Source organism: Polyergus mexicanus, unplaced genomic scaffold (genome assembly GCF_030449975.1).
Source record: "Polyergus mexicanus isolate NDT 795.1 unplaced genomic scaffold, iyPolMexi1.0 SCAF_14, whole genome shotgun sequence".
Classification (NCBI taxonomy): Eukaryota; Metazoa; Arthropoda; class Insecta; order Hymenoptera; family Formicidae; genus Polyergus; species Polyergus mexicanus.
The window spans coordinates 1,335,948-1,351,860 of record NW_027223334.1 but is presented as its reverse complement, the minus strand read 5'-3'; the positions used below and the strand labels follow the sequence as shown (position 1 = coordinate 1,351,860).

The 15,913-nt window shown below is 42.6% G+C and overlaps 1 protein-coding gene across 6 annotated transcripts in view; it reads left to right on the top strand.

The window, feature by feature from the left end:
- Nucleotides 1–15,913, top strand: part of LOC138939197 (myocardin-related transcription factor A) — a 180,030-nt gene that overhangs the window by 102,477 nt on the left and 61,640 nt on the right. For 3 of the 6 annotated variants that reach the window (XM_070306806.1, XM_070306805.1, XM_070306807.1), the window contains exons 2-3: nucleotides 13,497–13,597; nucleotides 13,723–13,955. In XM_070306806.1, the coding sequence (XP_070162907.1) occupies nucleotides 13,497–13,597; nucleotides 13,723–13,955 (334 nt within the window). Of the gene's footprint in view, nucleotides 1–3,055; nucleotides 3,143–13,496; nucleotides 13,598–13,722; nucleotides 13,956–15,913 lie in introns of those variants that run through there. The other 3 variants (XM_070306810.1, XM_070306809.1, XM_070306811.1) reach the window with 2 other exon arrangements.

The following is a 15,913-nucleotide window of genomic DNA, read 5'->3' as shown; positions in this document are numbered from 1 at the left end:
ATTTTTTAACTATCTCCAAATATATTTCTTAACAATATTTATAGATGTGTAATCGATAGATTGATGTCTGTAGATATAATCAGTTACGGGGGGGGGGGGAGAGGTTGAATAATATATGTCCCTTTTTCTTTTTACTCCGAGAATTTCTTTTTTAATTATTTTCTTCCGCACGGATGAACCTATATTATGCGTATCGATCGTGCATTGAGTCGTCGGCGTCGAAAATCGAGTTCGCGCCACCAAATCATTAATCATCGTTGGCGATTAATAGCTATCCACGGAAGTGCGAACAAAACGGGTTTGCAAGTTACAATAGTGTCACGGCGATGATTAAGATGCCACGCCGTGATCCCAAGTGTGAGATCCAAGGGGCGATAATTGCGGTACGTATACCAATTTAAATCGAGATTTACCGCTCGATCGTGATCGCGTGAAATCCGCGTCTAAGGGAACACGGCCAATTCCCATCAAGACGAATGATGCGACGTTTGCGATGTTAGCGCGCGTTAATCCCAAGGATATCGACGGATGCTTATTGCGACATTATCTCCCATTCGTCGGTTATCAAGCCGCGTTCGCAACCGCGCTATCTGTCGCTCTCGCCACGACGTCGACAATCCATTTGATTGACACTTGACGCTTCATAATTTATTTGCGAATGGACCTTTAACCCGCGAGTCAGTTAAAAGTCACAAACGTCGGATACAAAATTTCCTTTTACTCGGGATGAAACCAATTCATTTGTTGCAAATAACATTATTATTACAATATTATTATTGCTTCGGCATAAATTAATTTTTTATATTTAATTAAATTAATCTCTTAATTATATCAATTAAATTAAATTAAATTAAATTAATCCTTTAATTATATCAATTTAGATAAATTATATATAATTTAATTTAATTGATTTATTTATTTCTAATTTATTAATTTTGAAACATTTCTCGGAATAATTATGAATAAAATATTGACTTGTGTAAACTTTCCAACTGGAGGCCATAACAAGACCTCCAAGAGCGTTCATTGAATTTATATGCGCTGTATCGAAGCGTTAAAGGCCGCGTACGTTATTTAGATTAACGAGGGAGATAGATTATACGGATTTACTTTATTAAGAAAATTAATACGATGCCGCCGGTACCTCTACTACACACTACATGCGAGTTTAAACGGATGAAACGATCAATCTAGAGTGTTCTTGTGAATCCCATTCATGGGACGAGTGCCGAATCGTCAGATAAACGTAACTGCACCGTCGTGCTTCGAGCACGGCCGATCATAGATTAAGACACATGGAACGGTTACGGCTTATGACAAATGTAATCTAGAACTTGACAGCTCAATCGGCGCGTCTAGCTGTCTAGCATACCTGCGACGGTAAACATTGATGCACGTGTTTTCTCGCGGGGCCTCCGACCGTGTAGATCGGCCGATATATCGAAGTAGGTTATCCCCAATTGCCCATCCCAATTCATCGCTTGTAATATGGATTTTGATCTTTTCGAGAAATTATAATAATTTATAAATTTTATGTGGATTTTTTTTTTTATTTTTTTATTATTTTATTTTTTGTGGACGCGAACGAAGGGCAACTAAATTAATGTTTGCTGAAAAGTTATCGACAAATTTTTACTTTTGTCAAATCGATAATTGCTAAATGATAATTTTTCACTCGAATAAATTAGGATATTTTTATTTTACATCCACATTTAATTCTTCCTTTGCCATTTTTTTTTTCAACCGTATTTCTCGAGATTCTTTCGCACGCGGCGCGCGAATCTCGAAAGTACGCGAGACGGAAGAAAAGACGAACGTTCGAAAGTGAAAGAGAACGCGTGCGGGGTGAAGGGAAAGTAGCTGGAGTTAATTATACGTCGTGCGAAAGAAGATTTATCGGGCGTTTCCACGAGATGTGTGCGCGCGATTCTCTTACGCTCGCTCTTCTCCTTTTCATCCCTGCAGCCCTTCCCGGCCGTCCTCCGGGACGCGTGGGTGTGTCGTCCTGACGACTCAATATTATCGCTACGCGAGACTTACACGCAGCCACGTTACCGCGGACGAGAGCAAAACCACAGACGCGACGCATGAAACGAGATAAGGAGCCGCCGAATGGATCGCGCAAAGTCCGTGTCGAAGTGGCGTGCGCAGAAGTACGATGGAAAAAAAAAAAAAAAAAAAGTACGATGAAAAAAAAATGTCGGTGGGATGACGGTCGTGATGCGACGGAGGAGGCCTCGGATGGCGCCTTAATCTCGGCAAGTTACGACGGCGGTAAACCCACGCCGGGATTCGGGAATATTCGCGCGCGGAGCATCACGGAATATCTTCGGCGCGCAAGATAAACAATCTCTCCCACGCCACGAGATCGCCGATGCTAATGAAGGATCCCTCTCTCTCTCTCTCTCTCTCTCTCTTTCTTTAGTGAATAGCGGTTTTCTCTCCTCCGAATAGAATCCGCTACGCGAAAACTTCTTCGACGAGACCAAACTTCGCGTTTCTAACGTACCGTAGAAATTTCATACAGGATCGCTGGAATTCCTCGGGTCCTTCGCCGCCCGCCGTGTCGGCATCCTCAGAATTCCTTGTAAAATCGCTCGGCGCGCGAATATTTGCGCGCTCCTGAAATCCGCCGTAAGGCAAACGATGCGATTACACGCTTGAAATATTTGCGAACATCCTTCCGGGATTAACAGCTACCGAGATATTTCAATTTAAATAATTCTCGAAAGAAATGTTAAAGAGCATAAGAGGAATGAAGCGATCTTTATTTTAGAATAATTTTTACGTAACGGATATTGCAACGAATTGAGTCTATTTTCAATAGACTTAATAACGAAGAGAGAACAATATTAAATAATATATTTCTAGACATTTCAAAATTCTCGTTTTCACCGTAAAGAAGGAGGGCGATCTGCCGGTTACGCGGCGTAGATTTTAATATAATTTGGTTGGAGATGCCGGCGAGAGCGAATAATCGAGACAGGGTGATGCATGCTTCAAGATTCATTGTATTGTACCACGGGAGAATCCGGCATAAGGAAGAGAGGAGGAGGAGGAGAAGAAGAAGAAGAAGAAGAAGAAGAAGAAGGGTTCCTTTGTGAAAGCAGCGTCAGGAAATCAGGATTGATATAGGGCTGCGGTAGGTTCGCTCGTAACTTTGTGTCCCGCGGTACCTGGGACTCGGGGGTCCCGATCCATTAATCACCCTCGTACGAGGCCTGAACTCTCGGGTGATTAGCAGGCGTGAACACCGGCTCACCGGGGGATATATGCGATTGGCCGCCATTGTCGACCACCGCGGATGTTCCGCGACCGCGATTGAGACGTCCGTCTTCTTCGTGGATTCTGAAATCCACCGGCGACCGGAATGAAATCCTCGATTTCACGGCCGTAGCTCGTGTCGCGATTCTCGTCCGCTTCTTTCTTATTCTTCTCGCAAACAATTACGCGATCTCGAAGATCCGGTGAACAATAACGTTTGAGACATCAGGGTATTCGAATAAAAATTATAAAAAAGCTAAAAAGTAGTTTACTTCTTATATATATTGTGGCTACTCGTTTTCATAAATATTCTCGTACACATGGCGTGATCGCCGAGCAGAAAAATAGATAGCGCGCACAATGCTATATTAATCATCGCTTTATTAAAGCTTGTTTACGATAGCTATATGAAAAGCGACGTTGGTTGGGCGATGCTTCACGAAACGGTCGCTCGTTATTCTTATCCGTAAACGTTACGTCGGTCTTAAGTCATTCCCTCGTTTTGTCCCCGGCTTCGCGATGCTCCGCGAGGCGCTCTTAAAAAGAAGCGCTTAATTGTACGGCGATTTAACCGGGAGAGAGGAACCTAACCACCCGTAGGGACTGCCAAAGATTCTCGCGAATTCTCGTGGGTGTAACTTACGAGGTAATTAATGCAGCCGTAAGTTGCGAGCCAGTCGAGAGGACGGGACTCGCCCTCGTGCTTCTCGACGTACTAAAGCTACAAACTCTTATCACTTGTCGTTAATTATTTATTGTATACATTTTGTGTACACGTAATCACTAATATCGATTCCTTTTCCATTGTCGATTTTATCACGCATTTCGCGCTGTCAAATTAAACTTCTCGAATGCTCGTATCAAATTGTGCTGTCAAAAGAATAATATGATTTTTTAACAATTTTTCCTAACTTTAATGCGTATTGTTTTCCAAATATTGTGCGCGTATTTTCCTTGACCTTCATCCTTCTCTGTCTTTCGTGGAAATTGATATTCGTCGCGCGCATACCGATCTTTCTTCCGTGCTCTATGCATGCATCGTGAACGATCCCATCGCTCTCATCCCTGTCTCTCATCGATATCTGCCGTTTCGAATCCGTCGCAGATATCCGGCGTACGTCATCCTTCGCGGAAGCGAAGCTTCATCGATTTTAACGACGAAACCGGCGGATACGTCGGAATTATTAATTAGACATTTCTTATATCCGTGCCTCGAAAGGAGGGGGAGGGGGAGGAGGAGAGGATCCACGAGGATATAAAATTTGCAATTTTTATACCGCCATCGCCGTTCGATCGATTCTCGGACTCGTGCCAATATCGATTATTGGGCGGGTTTTTTGCGCGATCGCGGGGCAACCGTTCATATCGACCGCGCGATGAAACTTTTTCTCACCCCCACGGGGGGGGGGGATCTCCTTTTATTACCTCCCTTAATTATCTCTGCGAGAACGGCGATATCTTTCTTCGCGGTGGGAATTTAATTGGGGATTCGCGACATGTTCATGAGCGAAGGTAAAAAATCTTGTACCGCACGATTTCGATATATCGTTATCGTCATACGAATGTATCCGTGTCTTTCTGGCTAAGCAAACGATTTTCGATTCCTTGCGCGATTCTAGAAAAGGATTTGATGAATTTCGTAGCACCTGGTAAGACACCTGGGGCACACGCGTGTGCACCCACACGCTCACGTGTGTGCTGCCTATGACGCCTCCTCGCGTGACGTCACATCTGGCTATATCCGTTCCAAGTCCGCGGAGAGGAGGGAAAGGGCGAGTGAAAAAAGGCCTCGATGAAGGGAGAAAAAAGAAGTGACCCGAACCGGTCCACGGCCAGGTCAACAGCACGCATACCACCCCCGTAAGACCGATCGTACATCGGACGCCCGATGCGCGTCTACCGGGTGTACGAGCGAGAATATTAAGCAGAATCTCTTAACGCGTTTTTCGAGAAAAAAAAAATTCTCTTTTACGAAGCTTTTCTACAGACTATAAATATTAATAGAAAATTTAAATAATATTTAATAAATATTTAAATAATATATTGAGATATTATATACGACGCTATATTTTATTCGTCGCACGTCCATTAATGCTGTTATGTCTTCGCGTCGATTACGCGAAACGCGCAATTGCGGTGGATGTATCGGCAAAATCTACCGCTGCAGGCCTAGAATTATCTTAAAGGACGAGAAGGCCGTCAATCCGGTCTGATAACAAGTTATTAGCGCAAATCATCGTTAAACTTCTCGTCACCGAGCGTTCTCCACGTTCCAAGAGATCTCTCCTCTCTTTTTCTCTCTCTCTCTCTCTCTCTCTCGTTCGCTTTTATCGCGATTTCTCCGCCGTTCAATTATCGCAAATATACGGAATAATAGCCCGCGAGATTATTGACGGCGTTTCGGATGCCTTAATGAAAAGGACGAAAGGAGCGAGCGGGTAAAGTCTGGTAGCAAATTATTCCACTCGGCGGTCCCCAAGCTTCGAGAGCCGGCTTTTACTCCTTCGGCGCGCATCCTGCCATTTATCATTTGCAACGTGCAATCGAAGACGAAGGCAGCGCGTAACGAGAATGTTGTACACGATTCCTACCGCGTGTACGATCGCGCGTGTGGCGTATATATGTGTCTTGTAAACTGGCGAGAGGAGAGTACAGACCGAAACCAGATCGCTATCGAGGAGCCGTTAGGCTGTTTGTCACCCCTCAACGGAACGCGTGGGTGCTCTTTATTTATTTTTAATATCGCTATCTCGAGTATCCTGATCACGTGAGAGGAGCGGAGGAGGAGGCTGTGAGAAGCCGATTCGAAGTCAGCCCGATTGTATTCGCGCGAATAGCATGCGAATGCATTTATCGCTCAATTTTGCATGCTCATTGCAGAATGAGATTTTAGATAGATACGCGAAAACACACCGCGAACAAAAGTGACGATGCAAAGAAGCGTTTTATCATCTTATTATAATTTCTCCTATTATCGTGCAATTTGCCGAAATAATTTATCAGATTATAATTTTTCCATTCAGAAAAAAATAAAATGCAATTTTTATTCAAATTAATTTAATTATTATTCAATTATAATTCAACTTATAAATAATAAAGAATACTGTATTATATTTTTTTGCAAAACACAAAACTACCTCTAGTATATATAATTATTACATGTATAACATCTAAAGATAAAGATTAATAAAATAGCAAATTATCAAATGACTAGAATCACATTTCTTTTTTCATTCGGACGCATCCGATCACGTTCTTTTCTTTTCTCTCCCCAAAAAATCTTCGGATAGAGGCATGGGGATAAATCGAAGGGTATATTACCGGTAGCAGCAGCCTATTATAGCAAATCACCGCAAGGCTGTTCGTCATCTCATGCTTGGGTAGTTATACCGCGGCGTAAGCTCGCCTCGCCGACACGCGATCTACGCATGGCGAGCGCGCGACAGCTCTCGCCATCCTTTTGCCACTCGCTGTACGAACTGTCCTTCTCGCTCTTTCTCTCTTTCCCCAACCCTCTCGACGAGAGATCTTTCCCCTTTCCCTCTCGCCGATCCGCGGCGAGCAGCTCGCGATGGGGAATAAGACGGAAATAAGATACAACACAGCTGATACGCCTTCGCCGACCAATTACGCGCGCTAGGAGGTGTACGCCGGAGATTGTCGATGATGTCATTCTCAACTATATACTCCCGTGCAGAACGCTAGCTGGCCGATTATAGAGACGGTCTTGTCGAGAATATGAAGGGCGTTGCGAGGGGAACTTTCAATGAAACGCGCAAATCTCATTATCAACTCGTGACCGACACTTCAATTAATAATTGGATGCTTCAATAATACTTTTAGATAGTTTCAACACTTCGAAGAAGATGAGTGATTTCTTTGCATACAGAAATAAATAAATAAATAAATAAAACGCAACTTTTATTAGAAATAATTTAGGTTATTTAATTATTATTTAATTTAGCAGATAGAGGAAGAGAGAGAAAAAGAGAAATGATATGAAGTATCAGCGATTTAAATTTACTTTTTTTTATTTTTTTTATTTTTTTTATTAACTGAAGGAAAATGATAAGAATGATAAATTAACTTTTTAACAAAGTAAGATAAATATCTGTAAAAACTTTTTATCATCATCGTAATTTATTTAATCGATGTCATCTCCTCGATGAACGAACCCCGATTAGACGAAATTCGTGTCGGCGACAAAGTGAAGGGAGGCTTGTGTTGTCCAGCCGTGAAGCGAGCTACGCCAACGATATCAATCGTCCTGTGTGCGCGATCAAGAGCCAGACTTTCACCGGCCGTACGACGATGTCCGATCGTAAAAAAACATTTCGATTCGACAACCATCCGGTGCTCTTCTTCTGGACTTGGATCGTCTCGCGATCGCGTTCACCCACGATTCATCATCGCGCTACCTTCGCCAAGGAGAAATCACGCGGCTCTCAATGATATCCGTTGATCCGTTCCGCACGGCGGGGATCGGTAGCGCGCTCGATCCGGTCGATCGAACGTGCGCTCGATCAAGACGATCTCCGCTCGCGCGTCCCGCCTACGCGCGAGATCGCCGAGATAGCGCGCGATGAAGAAATATGCCGAGCTGAAGGAGAGTATAGAGTATCGTCTACTTACTTATTGGCGGATGATGGCGAGAATTTCAAAATTTCCTCTCCCCTTTTAGAAGAATCGTAATTTTAATTTATCTCCAAATTTTTACGCGTTAATATATAATAATATATACAGAGTATTCTATATAAAAATCGCTATTTTATCGTATTTTTTGTCATAAAATAGGCATTTTTATCTTTTTTTTTTTTTTCGTTTTTTCTTTATTTCCAAGTGAAATAAAAGGAAATATCTTGAAAACGATGCTTATTTTTGACAAGAATTTCTAATAAATATAATCAATATAATAAAATATAATATACGTATATACGTAACTATAATATAAATATAAATATACTATAAATAATATAAATAAAATAATAATATAAAGTAACAAATATCATAATAATAATATAACATAATATAAATACAATGGAAATAAAAATATAATAAAATATAATATACAATGTTACGTTTATTTAATAATAATATGCTTATTTTTTGACAAGAAATACGTAGTAAGAATAGAGTACCGGTCTAATTACCTGTATCTATATAAGAGACATCTTATATATTTGTTATATATAATTAAAATATTACGAAATACTTAATGTTAAACCTCGAGAAAATGAAACGCGAAAGGGAACGTGTTAAAAGCTACGTGTTGCGCCATATTTCTATGGGCGAATTTCATTACGGGCGCGTTAGACGGAAAGAGTTGAGGGTGAAGGCAGTAGGGGCGGCAAGAAAAATTGAATTCATCGGTACGCATTGTCGACAAGATACACGAAGTTGGGGGTTACGGGTTAAGTGGGCCCTGGTATCTCCCCGCGCTCGGGTCTGTCACGTGTTTCACGCGAGGGAGCAGAGCGGATTCACCTACCTATGCGTCGTCTCTCGCGTGCCTCCGAGAGTGAATATTCCGGCCGCGCTTTTTCAGGGCAATTTATAATCGTACGGATTCAATGCGAGTCGTCGTGCGGGATGCCCGGGAACAAAGGGACGCCCCGTATAGTGGTAGACGCGAGATGCGCGCCGGATTTCTTCGAGAGGATCCTGTCGAGAGAGAAACCGGCCGCGGACGCCATCAGCGTGTCGTTGATTAGTCGCTTGAATACGAGAGTACGAGTGTACTCGTTAGAGCGATTCTTCGAGCATGCCGAACGTTGATACCTCCCTCGAGACACACTCGGTCTTCCTCGCGTGCCGCGTCAATTAAAGCTTTACGATCGGCGGGATGTTTAATAACTGAAACGCGCAGGCGTCACGAGGTATATCCGGAAACGCATTCCGCGATTAATTCGTTGCACGCATCGTTATTGTCTTTGCAGTAATATTTGTACTACCGAGGGAAAACCGGTTTCTCTCGCACGCGCGCGAGAGAAAGAGAGAGAGAGAGAGAGAGAGAGAGAGAGAGAGAGAGAGAGAGTAATGACGATAAACCGACGGGAAAGATTGTATTTGAGATCCACTGAGCCGTGCGAGACTGACGTTTCTCGAGAGAGATTCGTTTCTTAATTTTTTTTCCGGTTCTACGCGACGTCAACTGCCGCCCATGTCTATTATATTGATATTTTACGCTTATCGATTCGTTTGCGGCGAAAATAAAGGAAAGAGTATTTCGAACTCTTTTGTCGTAAAAGAAGAAACATTAGAGACATAAAACGCGTGTAACGTATATGATTTCGATAGAGAGGAATTAATATTGTGAGATTTTATATCCATTGTAGTCCGTTGTAAAACGATCTTGGTATAATCCAGGGAAAAGGGATCTCCGTGCATGGATATTGTTTTGTATGTAACTTGCATATAGAGGAACGAAACGTACAAAGCGGTTCCACGTGACCCGCGACCTCGCCTCTAATGAGCGGCAAAGCTTACGGCTATTGTAAGAGAATCTCCTCCCGCACTCGAGAGGATCTCCTCTCTCTCTCTCTCTCTCTCTGTTTTCTTCGTGCTCTGCTCTCCACCGAAATCCTTTCTCCGGCCTGCCCGCGAGGCTATGCTCTCGTACGTTTAGCTCGAGTATACACAATAAGGCAGAAGAGAATTCAATCCCTCTGTGATTCCACTTGAAAATACATTTATCATAGCTTACGTATGCTATTTTGCTCGAGCTAAATTACACAAAAGGAGAATAGAAAATATTTTTACTTAAAAATTAATATGCGAATCGTCATTCGTCAAAAAAAAAAAAAAAAATCTCGTTTCGATGATGTGGATTTAAAATGAAAATTTTTTTCTTCGCTTAAACTTGAATTATTATTTATTGAAATGCAATCTTGCCAATGTAAAATGTAAATTTCAAATAAAAAATTATATTGCACATTTTTAATTAAAATATAAAACTAAATAGACTATCCGAAACATTCCATATTTATATTTAATTGAAGCGAGATACCGTTTAATTTTCTCACGCCGTAAATTGGATAAAATAATTGATAAAAGCTATCGTGTCGCCAAATCGCGGAGAGTCTCCGCGAATCTTGCAATGATCGCGCGATCATAGCGCAGAGAGGAGCAGGATCTTCGGTCATTCCACGAAGAGGTAAGCGAGAAAAAAAAAGGTAGACGCGCACGAGAGGAAAGAAAGAGAGGGAGGGAGAGAGAGGGATGATCCGAAGAGCGAAGTCGCGCAGCGTCGTTCTTGTCGAGTGGTTCGACGATGGCGACGTAGGGGAACACCCTGTACATGCCGACGACATTCCCGAAGTGCAACGCGCAGTTTTTCGCGGCTACCAGTGCGCGGCGGGTAGCCTGTGACGAAAGGGAGCGAGTGACTCAGAGGACTCGAACGAGGCAGACGCGACGAGAAACGATACGCACGTGCTCTCTCTCTCTCTCTCTCTCGAACGCATCGCGAGGTATACGTATGTAAGGAGGGAGGTGCATGCGCGTATATGTACACGCGCGTTCGCGACTGTATCGCGCGATGTGGGATCACCGAGAGGACACAACGGGGAGGAGAAAAAGGGGTGAAGGGAGGCGCGAGATTTATTTGCCCGAATTTCGACGGCCGCCGCTGCCGATGTCGCTTCCGAGGAACGCATCTCGCATTCAGAATCTTTCGCTAAATATGTTCGGCGAGTAAGAAGTTCCCTCTTACGCGGGTTCGATCCTTGCTCTTCCACCGCTGATTTCGATTCCCCTCCTTCCTTCCCCGCGCGAGTAAGAGTCATCGACATCTATTTCAAGTGTAATGTCAGAAACGAAGGAAAATAGACGAAAAATATTCGAAAATCTTGCGAAATTACGTGTTCTCAATTTATAAGAACAATAAAAAGAAAATCTTATACAAAGTTAAGAAAAGGACGCGCGCCAAGTACAATACATAAAAAATATTCCTTGTACGTAATTAAAAAGAAAAAAAAAAATATTATTTAAAAAAATTTTTTCCCTAAGAAATAGAAAGATTAAATAAATAGTTAACTAGCCAAGTACTTGGAAGCAATTCAGTTTGTCAGGATATGAAATAATATTTGTCATAAAAAATCAATCTTGCATTTATAGAAATATTATATAAATACTCTCGAGAAAATTAAAATGTATTTTATTTTTATTAAAAAATTACATTATTATGTTCCAAATAAATATTTTGTATAATATATAAAGTAGCACTATTATATTGCGGATCTTAGTATAAATAATAAATCATAACATCACTTGACTAATATCAACGAGTCTCGTGTCGTTAACCCCGAGCTGGATCGCGACGACATCCGATAAATCTATCCGATGAACGATCGCAGAGACGCAGATCCTCTCGTCGATGATGTATCGCTTTACGCCGTGGATTCTCGAATCGGCGCTATTAGGCCATCGGCATCGCCGAGACGCTTTTTGTAGGTGAAGAGGGAGGGGCGCCCGCGTACACGATGCGGGATGGACATCGCGAGACGTGTGCGTCCCGTAAACGACGGCGACTCTAGGTAACGCGTTTAACTAATGTGTCGGACCGGTTAGGAGCGTATTGATCGGAGATCGCGGCTAGATTTATGTCGGCGAATGATTCACGGCGCGTGATTTACAGCGGATTGTCCGCCGCGCGAGCATACTGATTGAGCATTTATGCCGTTCTCCCGGCACACTAATCATTTATTGGGTTAAGGTGAAATTCTTCTTCCCCCTTCGTCGCGGGATTTCTTGCCCCCTTTCCGTCCTATCTCAGCGCTAAACATCCGGAAAATCAAATGACGTATTTATGAAAATAATTAATAATTTAAATTTGTCTGTGTGTGTGTGTGTGTGTGTGATAAAAAAATATGTCGAAATATCATAAATTGTGAGATGTCGATTTAAGGATGAATATCCGACTTTTTCACGATCCCTTGGTGATTTAGACTTTGTATTTTTTTTAATTCGATTAGCAGAACTTCTTGATGATTGTATGAGTTGCGAATTGTCAAAGTAATGTATTTGATTCGCCGGGTTTACGCTTAAAAAAAAAAAAAAAAAAATTAAAGAGGCACGACGGCCGTGCTTTACGTTTTAGAAAGCGCGTTTACCCTAACGCGGCGTCGCGCAAAAATCGCGTTTCTGTCGCCGGCCGAGATATTCGAAAGTCCCTTGAGAGAGTAACGCTCCTCGTTTTTCATCCTTCTCACTCTCCTCTCGAGTCGCGATTACGAAGGCTGGGCACGCGTCCCGTCGCAGCAGAATGTCGCTGTAACGAGGGGAGACCTCCCCTCTTTCCCCCCTCTCTCATCCCCCTTCTCGCAAGGATGTGACGCGGTCGTCGTGAGTCGTCCTTTGCCTCCTCAGCATCCCACCGGGGTGATCCCTCGGTACTCGACGAACGTTTAAATTAGGCGAGGGAATCCCTCGGAATGCGCGAAAGAAGCCAGCGTGCCGCGAAGTTTTGATACGCCTTTTGGGCGTATCGTACTCGTGCGGCATTATTAGCCCTTATGCGGCGGCAGGAACGACTCTTAAGGGCCCCGACCCGCGCGATCCTTCGCGCCGCGGCTTCGAAACTTGCGCATTTTAAATCCTCTCCGCGTGCAGCGAGTTATTCGCGATGACATATTTACGGAGTGTTCACTCCCTGGAAAAACATGGAAAACCTGAAATTCTCAGGGATTTCTTTTCGCACCTGGAGAAATTAAGGAATTTTCATGGAACTTTAGCGGGATTCGGGAAATTCTTTAAAAAATTCTTTATTCGACAATTTCGATTTTATATGAACAACAATATATTGACAAGCCAAATAAATTATGTGTTTAGAATATATAATATATTTTTATATACAATATAATTATATAAATTATAAATAAAATAATTATATAAATTAATAAAATATAATAATAAAATATATGAACAAAATATGCAGTACATATTCTTTAGTGATTAAAAAATGGAAAATTCTATACAAGCATTTTATGCGAGCGAAAAATGCTTATCTTACGAAAGTCTGAAAAAAAAAAAAAAAAATTATTTTAGAAAATTATATATAACAAAAAATATTCAAAATATTCTTTATCTGGAATTTTGAACAAAAACATCTGGAAGATGAGGGAATTTTTTTTTTTACAAGACTCGAGCAGACACCCTCCTGATTCACCCCGTTACGTACAATCATATATACTGTATCATAATAACTTAATTTCTTACAATATTCCTTGTTTCAGAGTCTGGCCACAGGTTGGACAGCGGTTCCTCGTTTTGGAGGATTCAGCTCGATCAGGACCTTCTCGATACCATCAGCGCCATTTATCCCGAGTGGTTTAAGGTAAGCTTTGAAGCTTATATTTCTCTCCGGCGTTATCAGAATCGTCGGCATCGGCCAGCCGATCGTCTCTTCGGCGCGCTCGTTGAACGAATGCGGGATTAACGAGGTGTGCGCTCCTCGTACAGGATTACGCTAACAGCCGAGCAGCATCGGCATCGTCGTCCCCCACGTCTTCGGGCACTTCCGGGGCGCAATCCTGCGACGAGAACGCCGCCGTGGTCGTCGCTACCGAACGCGGCGGCGAGCACAAGATCGCCAAAGGCGACGCCAAGTCGAGATCCAAGGTGAAAAAAGCGGACGGCCACAAGGATAAGGATCGGGACAGGAAGGATCTTAGACGCGACGCCAAGGACGAGAGGTGAGATAATTTGCATGTCGCGAGCCGTATGCAGATTTCAACGACACGGAGCGAGAAGGATAGAGGATTTCTCTCTCTCTCTCTCTCTTTCTCTCTCGCCGGGAAAGAAACTCGAATTATATCGCCCGAATATTAATAAAACCTCGTGAAATCGCGAAATGAGGAGAATATTCGTGTCGCGTTATCACTTTCTACCGGTGTGCGAGTATAACCGGTACGCGCGACGCGACATCCCGTATAAATAGAACAAAGTATGCGCGGCATTTCTCGATCGGGTTGCGAGGCCGAGGCGGTTATCGCGATCGAAAAATAGACGCGTCGCCGCTCGACACCTGCCTCTCGATTATTTTAATAATCTCCAAGAGGGGCCTCCCTAACGTTTTGTCGCGCCTCCTCCGCCACGTCGTTACTACCTCGGCGGACATTATTGCTCTTAATCCGCGACCGCGGTCGTAATAGAAGGAAGACAAGTTTCTAAGGGCGATTTCTTATCGCGCGAATCCAGGAGAATCTTGGATCCTGGGATCTCGCGATACACGCTCAGAACTCAAATTTCGAATTAATATTTAATGCGTGTAATATACATTTTTTAATCGATGCGATTATATGGGGCGAAGGAAGGGGGGGGGGTAGAGGTGTGGAGGGAGATTGATAAATTTTATTAATTTGCGATTACATTTGATGATAATATCTGATTTCGCGTAACAACTAAATAAGATTTATACTTTTGACTTGAGAGAACCTTGATAGGAGAATTCTTAAATGGGAGGGATTAGAATCGCTTCTCGCGCACGCCTTGGGCCTCCGCGTGCCTTAATCCGTCGCTCTTGCGAGTTGCGAGATCGCGCGTTTAGAGCCCGCGCCGAGCGAGCGATTAACCCGCAATTTAGTATCAGTACCGCGTGTAATCGTTATTACGCGAGAATATAAACGCTCTTAACGACCGGCTTCCTATCTCCAGCTGTGACGAAGTAATCTTTTCTCGAGACTTTCCCCTCGGCATCTTAAACTACCTCGCTCGGATCGTTGGCTCTCCGAGATGCTTTAAAATCTTTAATCGACTCGCCACTTTCCTACCTATCTACTTACGAACCATGCGTAATTTTCTCCGATATTTTCGCGAATTTTTTACGTGACATCATCTTGCTCGCGCGACGCACCATCTCGTCTTCCTGCGTCGCGAGCCACCTGGACTCTCGGCGGGACCCTCGTAGAACCATCGTCGGGCCATCGAGATAAATGTTTTCACCCTCCGATGATTAAAACGGTTATTCTTACCCTTTCGCCGCAGGAGGAACACGACTCGATATATTCCCTCTACATTATACCCAAGATTATTCCGCGACATTTATTTTACCATATTTACGCGTCCATTTTATACGGCGCTTGTGTTATCTGAGAATAAATCGATAGAAAATATCTTCGTTATCCTGGAAACTTGAGGCGCTGCGATATTAAAGAATTCGATTCCTCGCGATTCTTGATATTTAAATATCTTTTTTTTTTTTTTTTTTTTTTTTTTTTTTTTTTTTTTTTGTTGTTGTTGTTGTTAATGTAGTAGTTCGAATTTTTAATTGATTCAAGACCAAACAGTCGAGTGAAATTTTAAAATTTGAAGAAATATACAATGCCCGACAAAATGATTTGTTCCGTGTTCCTAGTGAGGTAAACATAGATATGGGGATATCTTTTTCTATCTAAAGTATGTCAACAGTGGAAGGAGGGGATTGATGGCGTGTGGCGTACAACGCTTTATTGTTTTGATACATTGTCATGTTATCGTTGCTGAAGGAAGGCAGCGGTACGAGTCGCTTCGTATATCGTCGAATTTTTCTTTTTTAAAGAAATGTAATTATTTCAAACAATTATTACAATTTGCAATTAACATTTTATAAACGTATACAGTCTGTCGAGGATAGAGTCGTGACGAGTATAAAAATAATACAATTTTTCTGGTT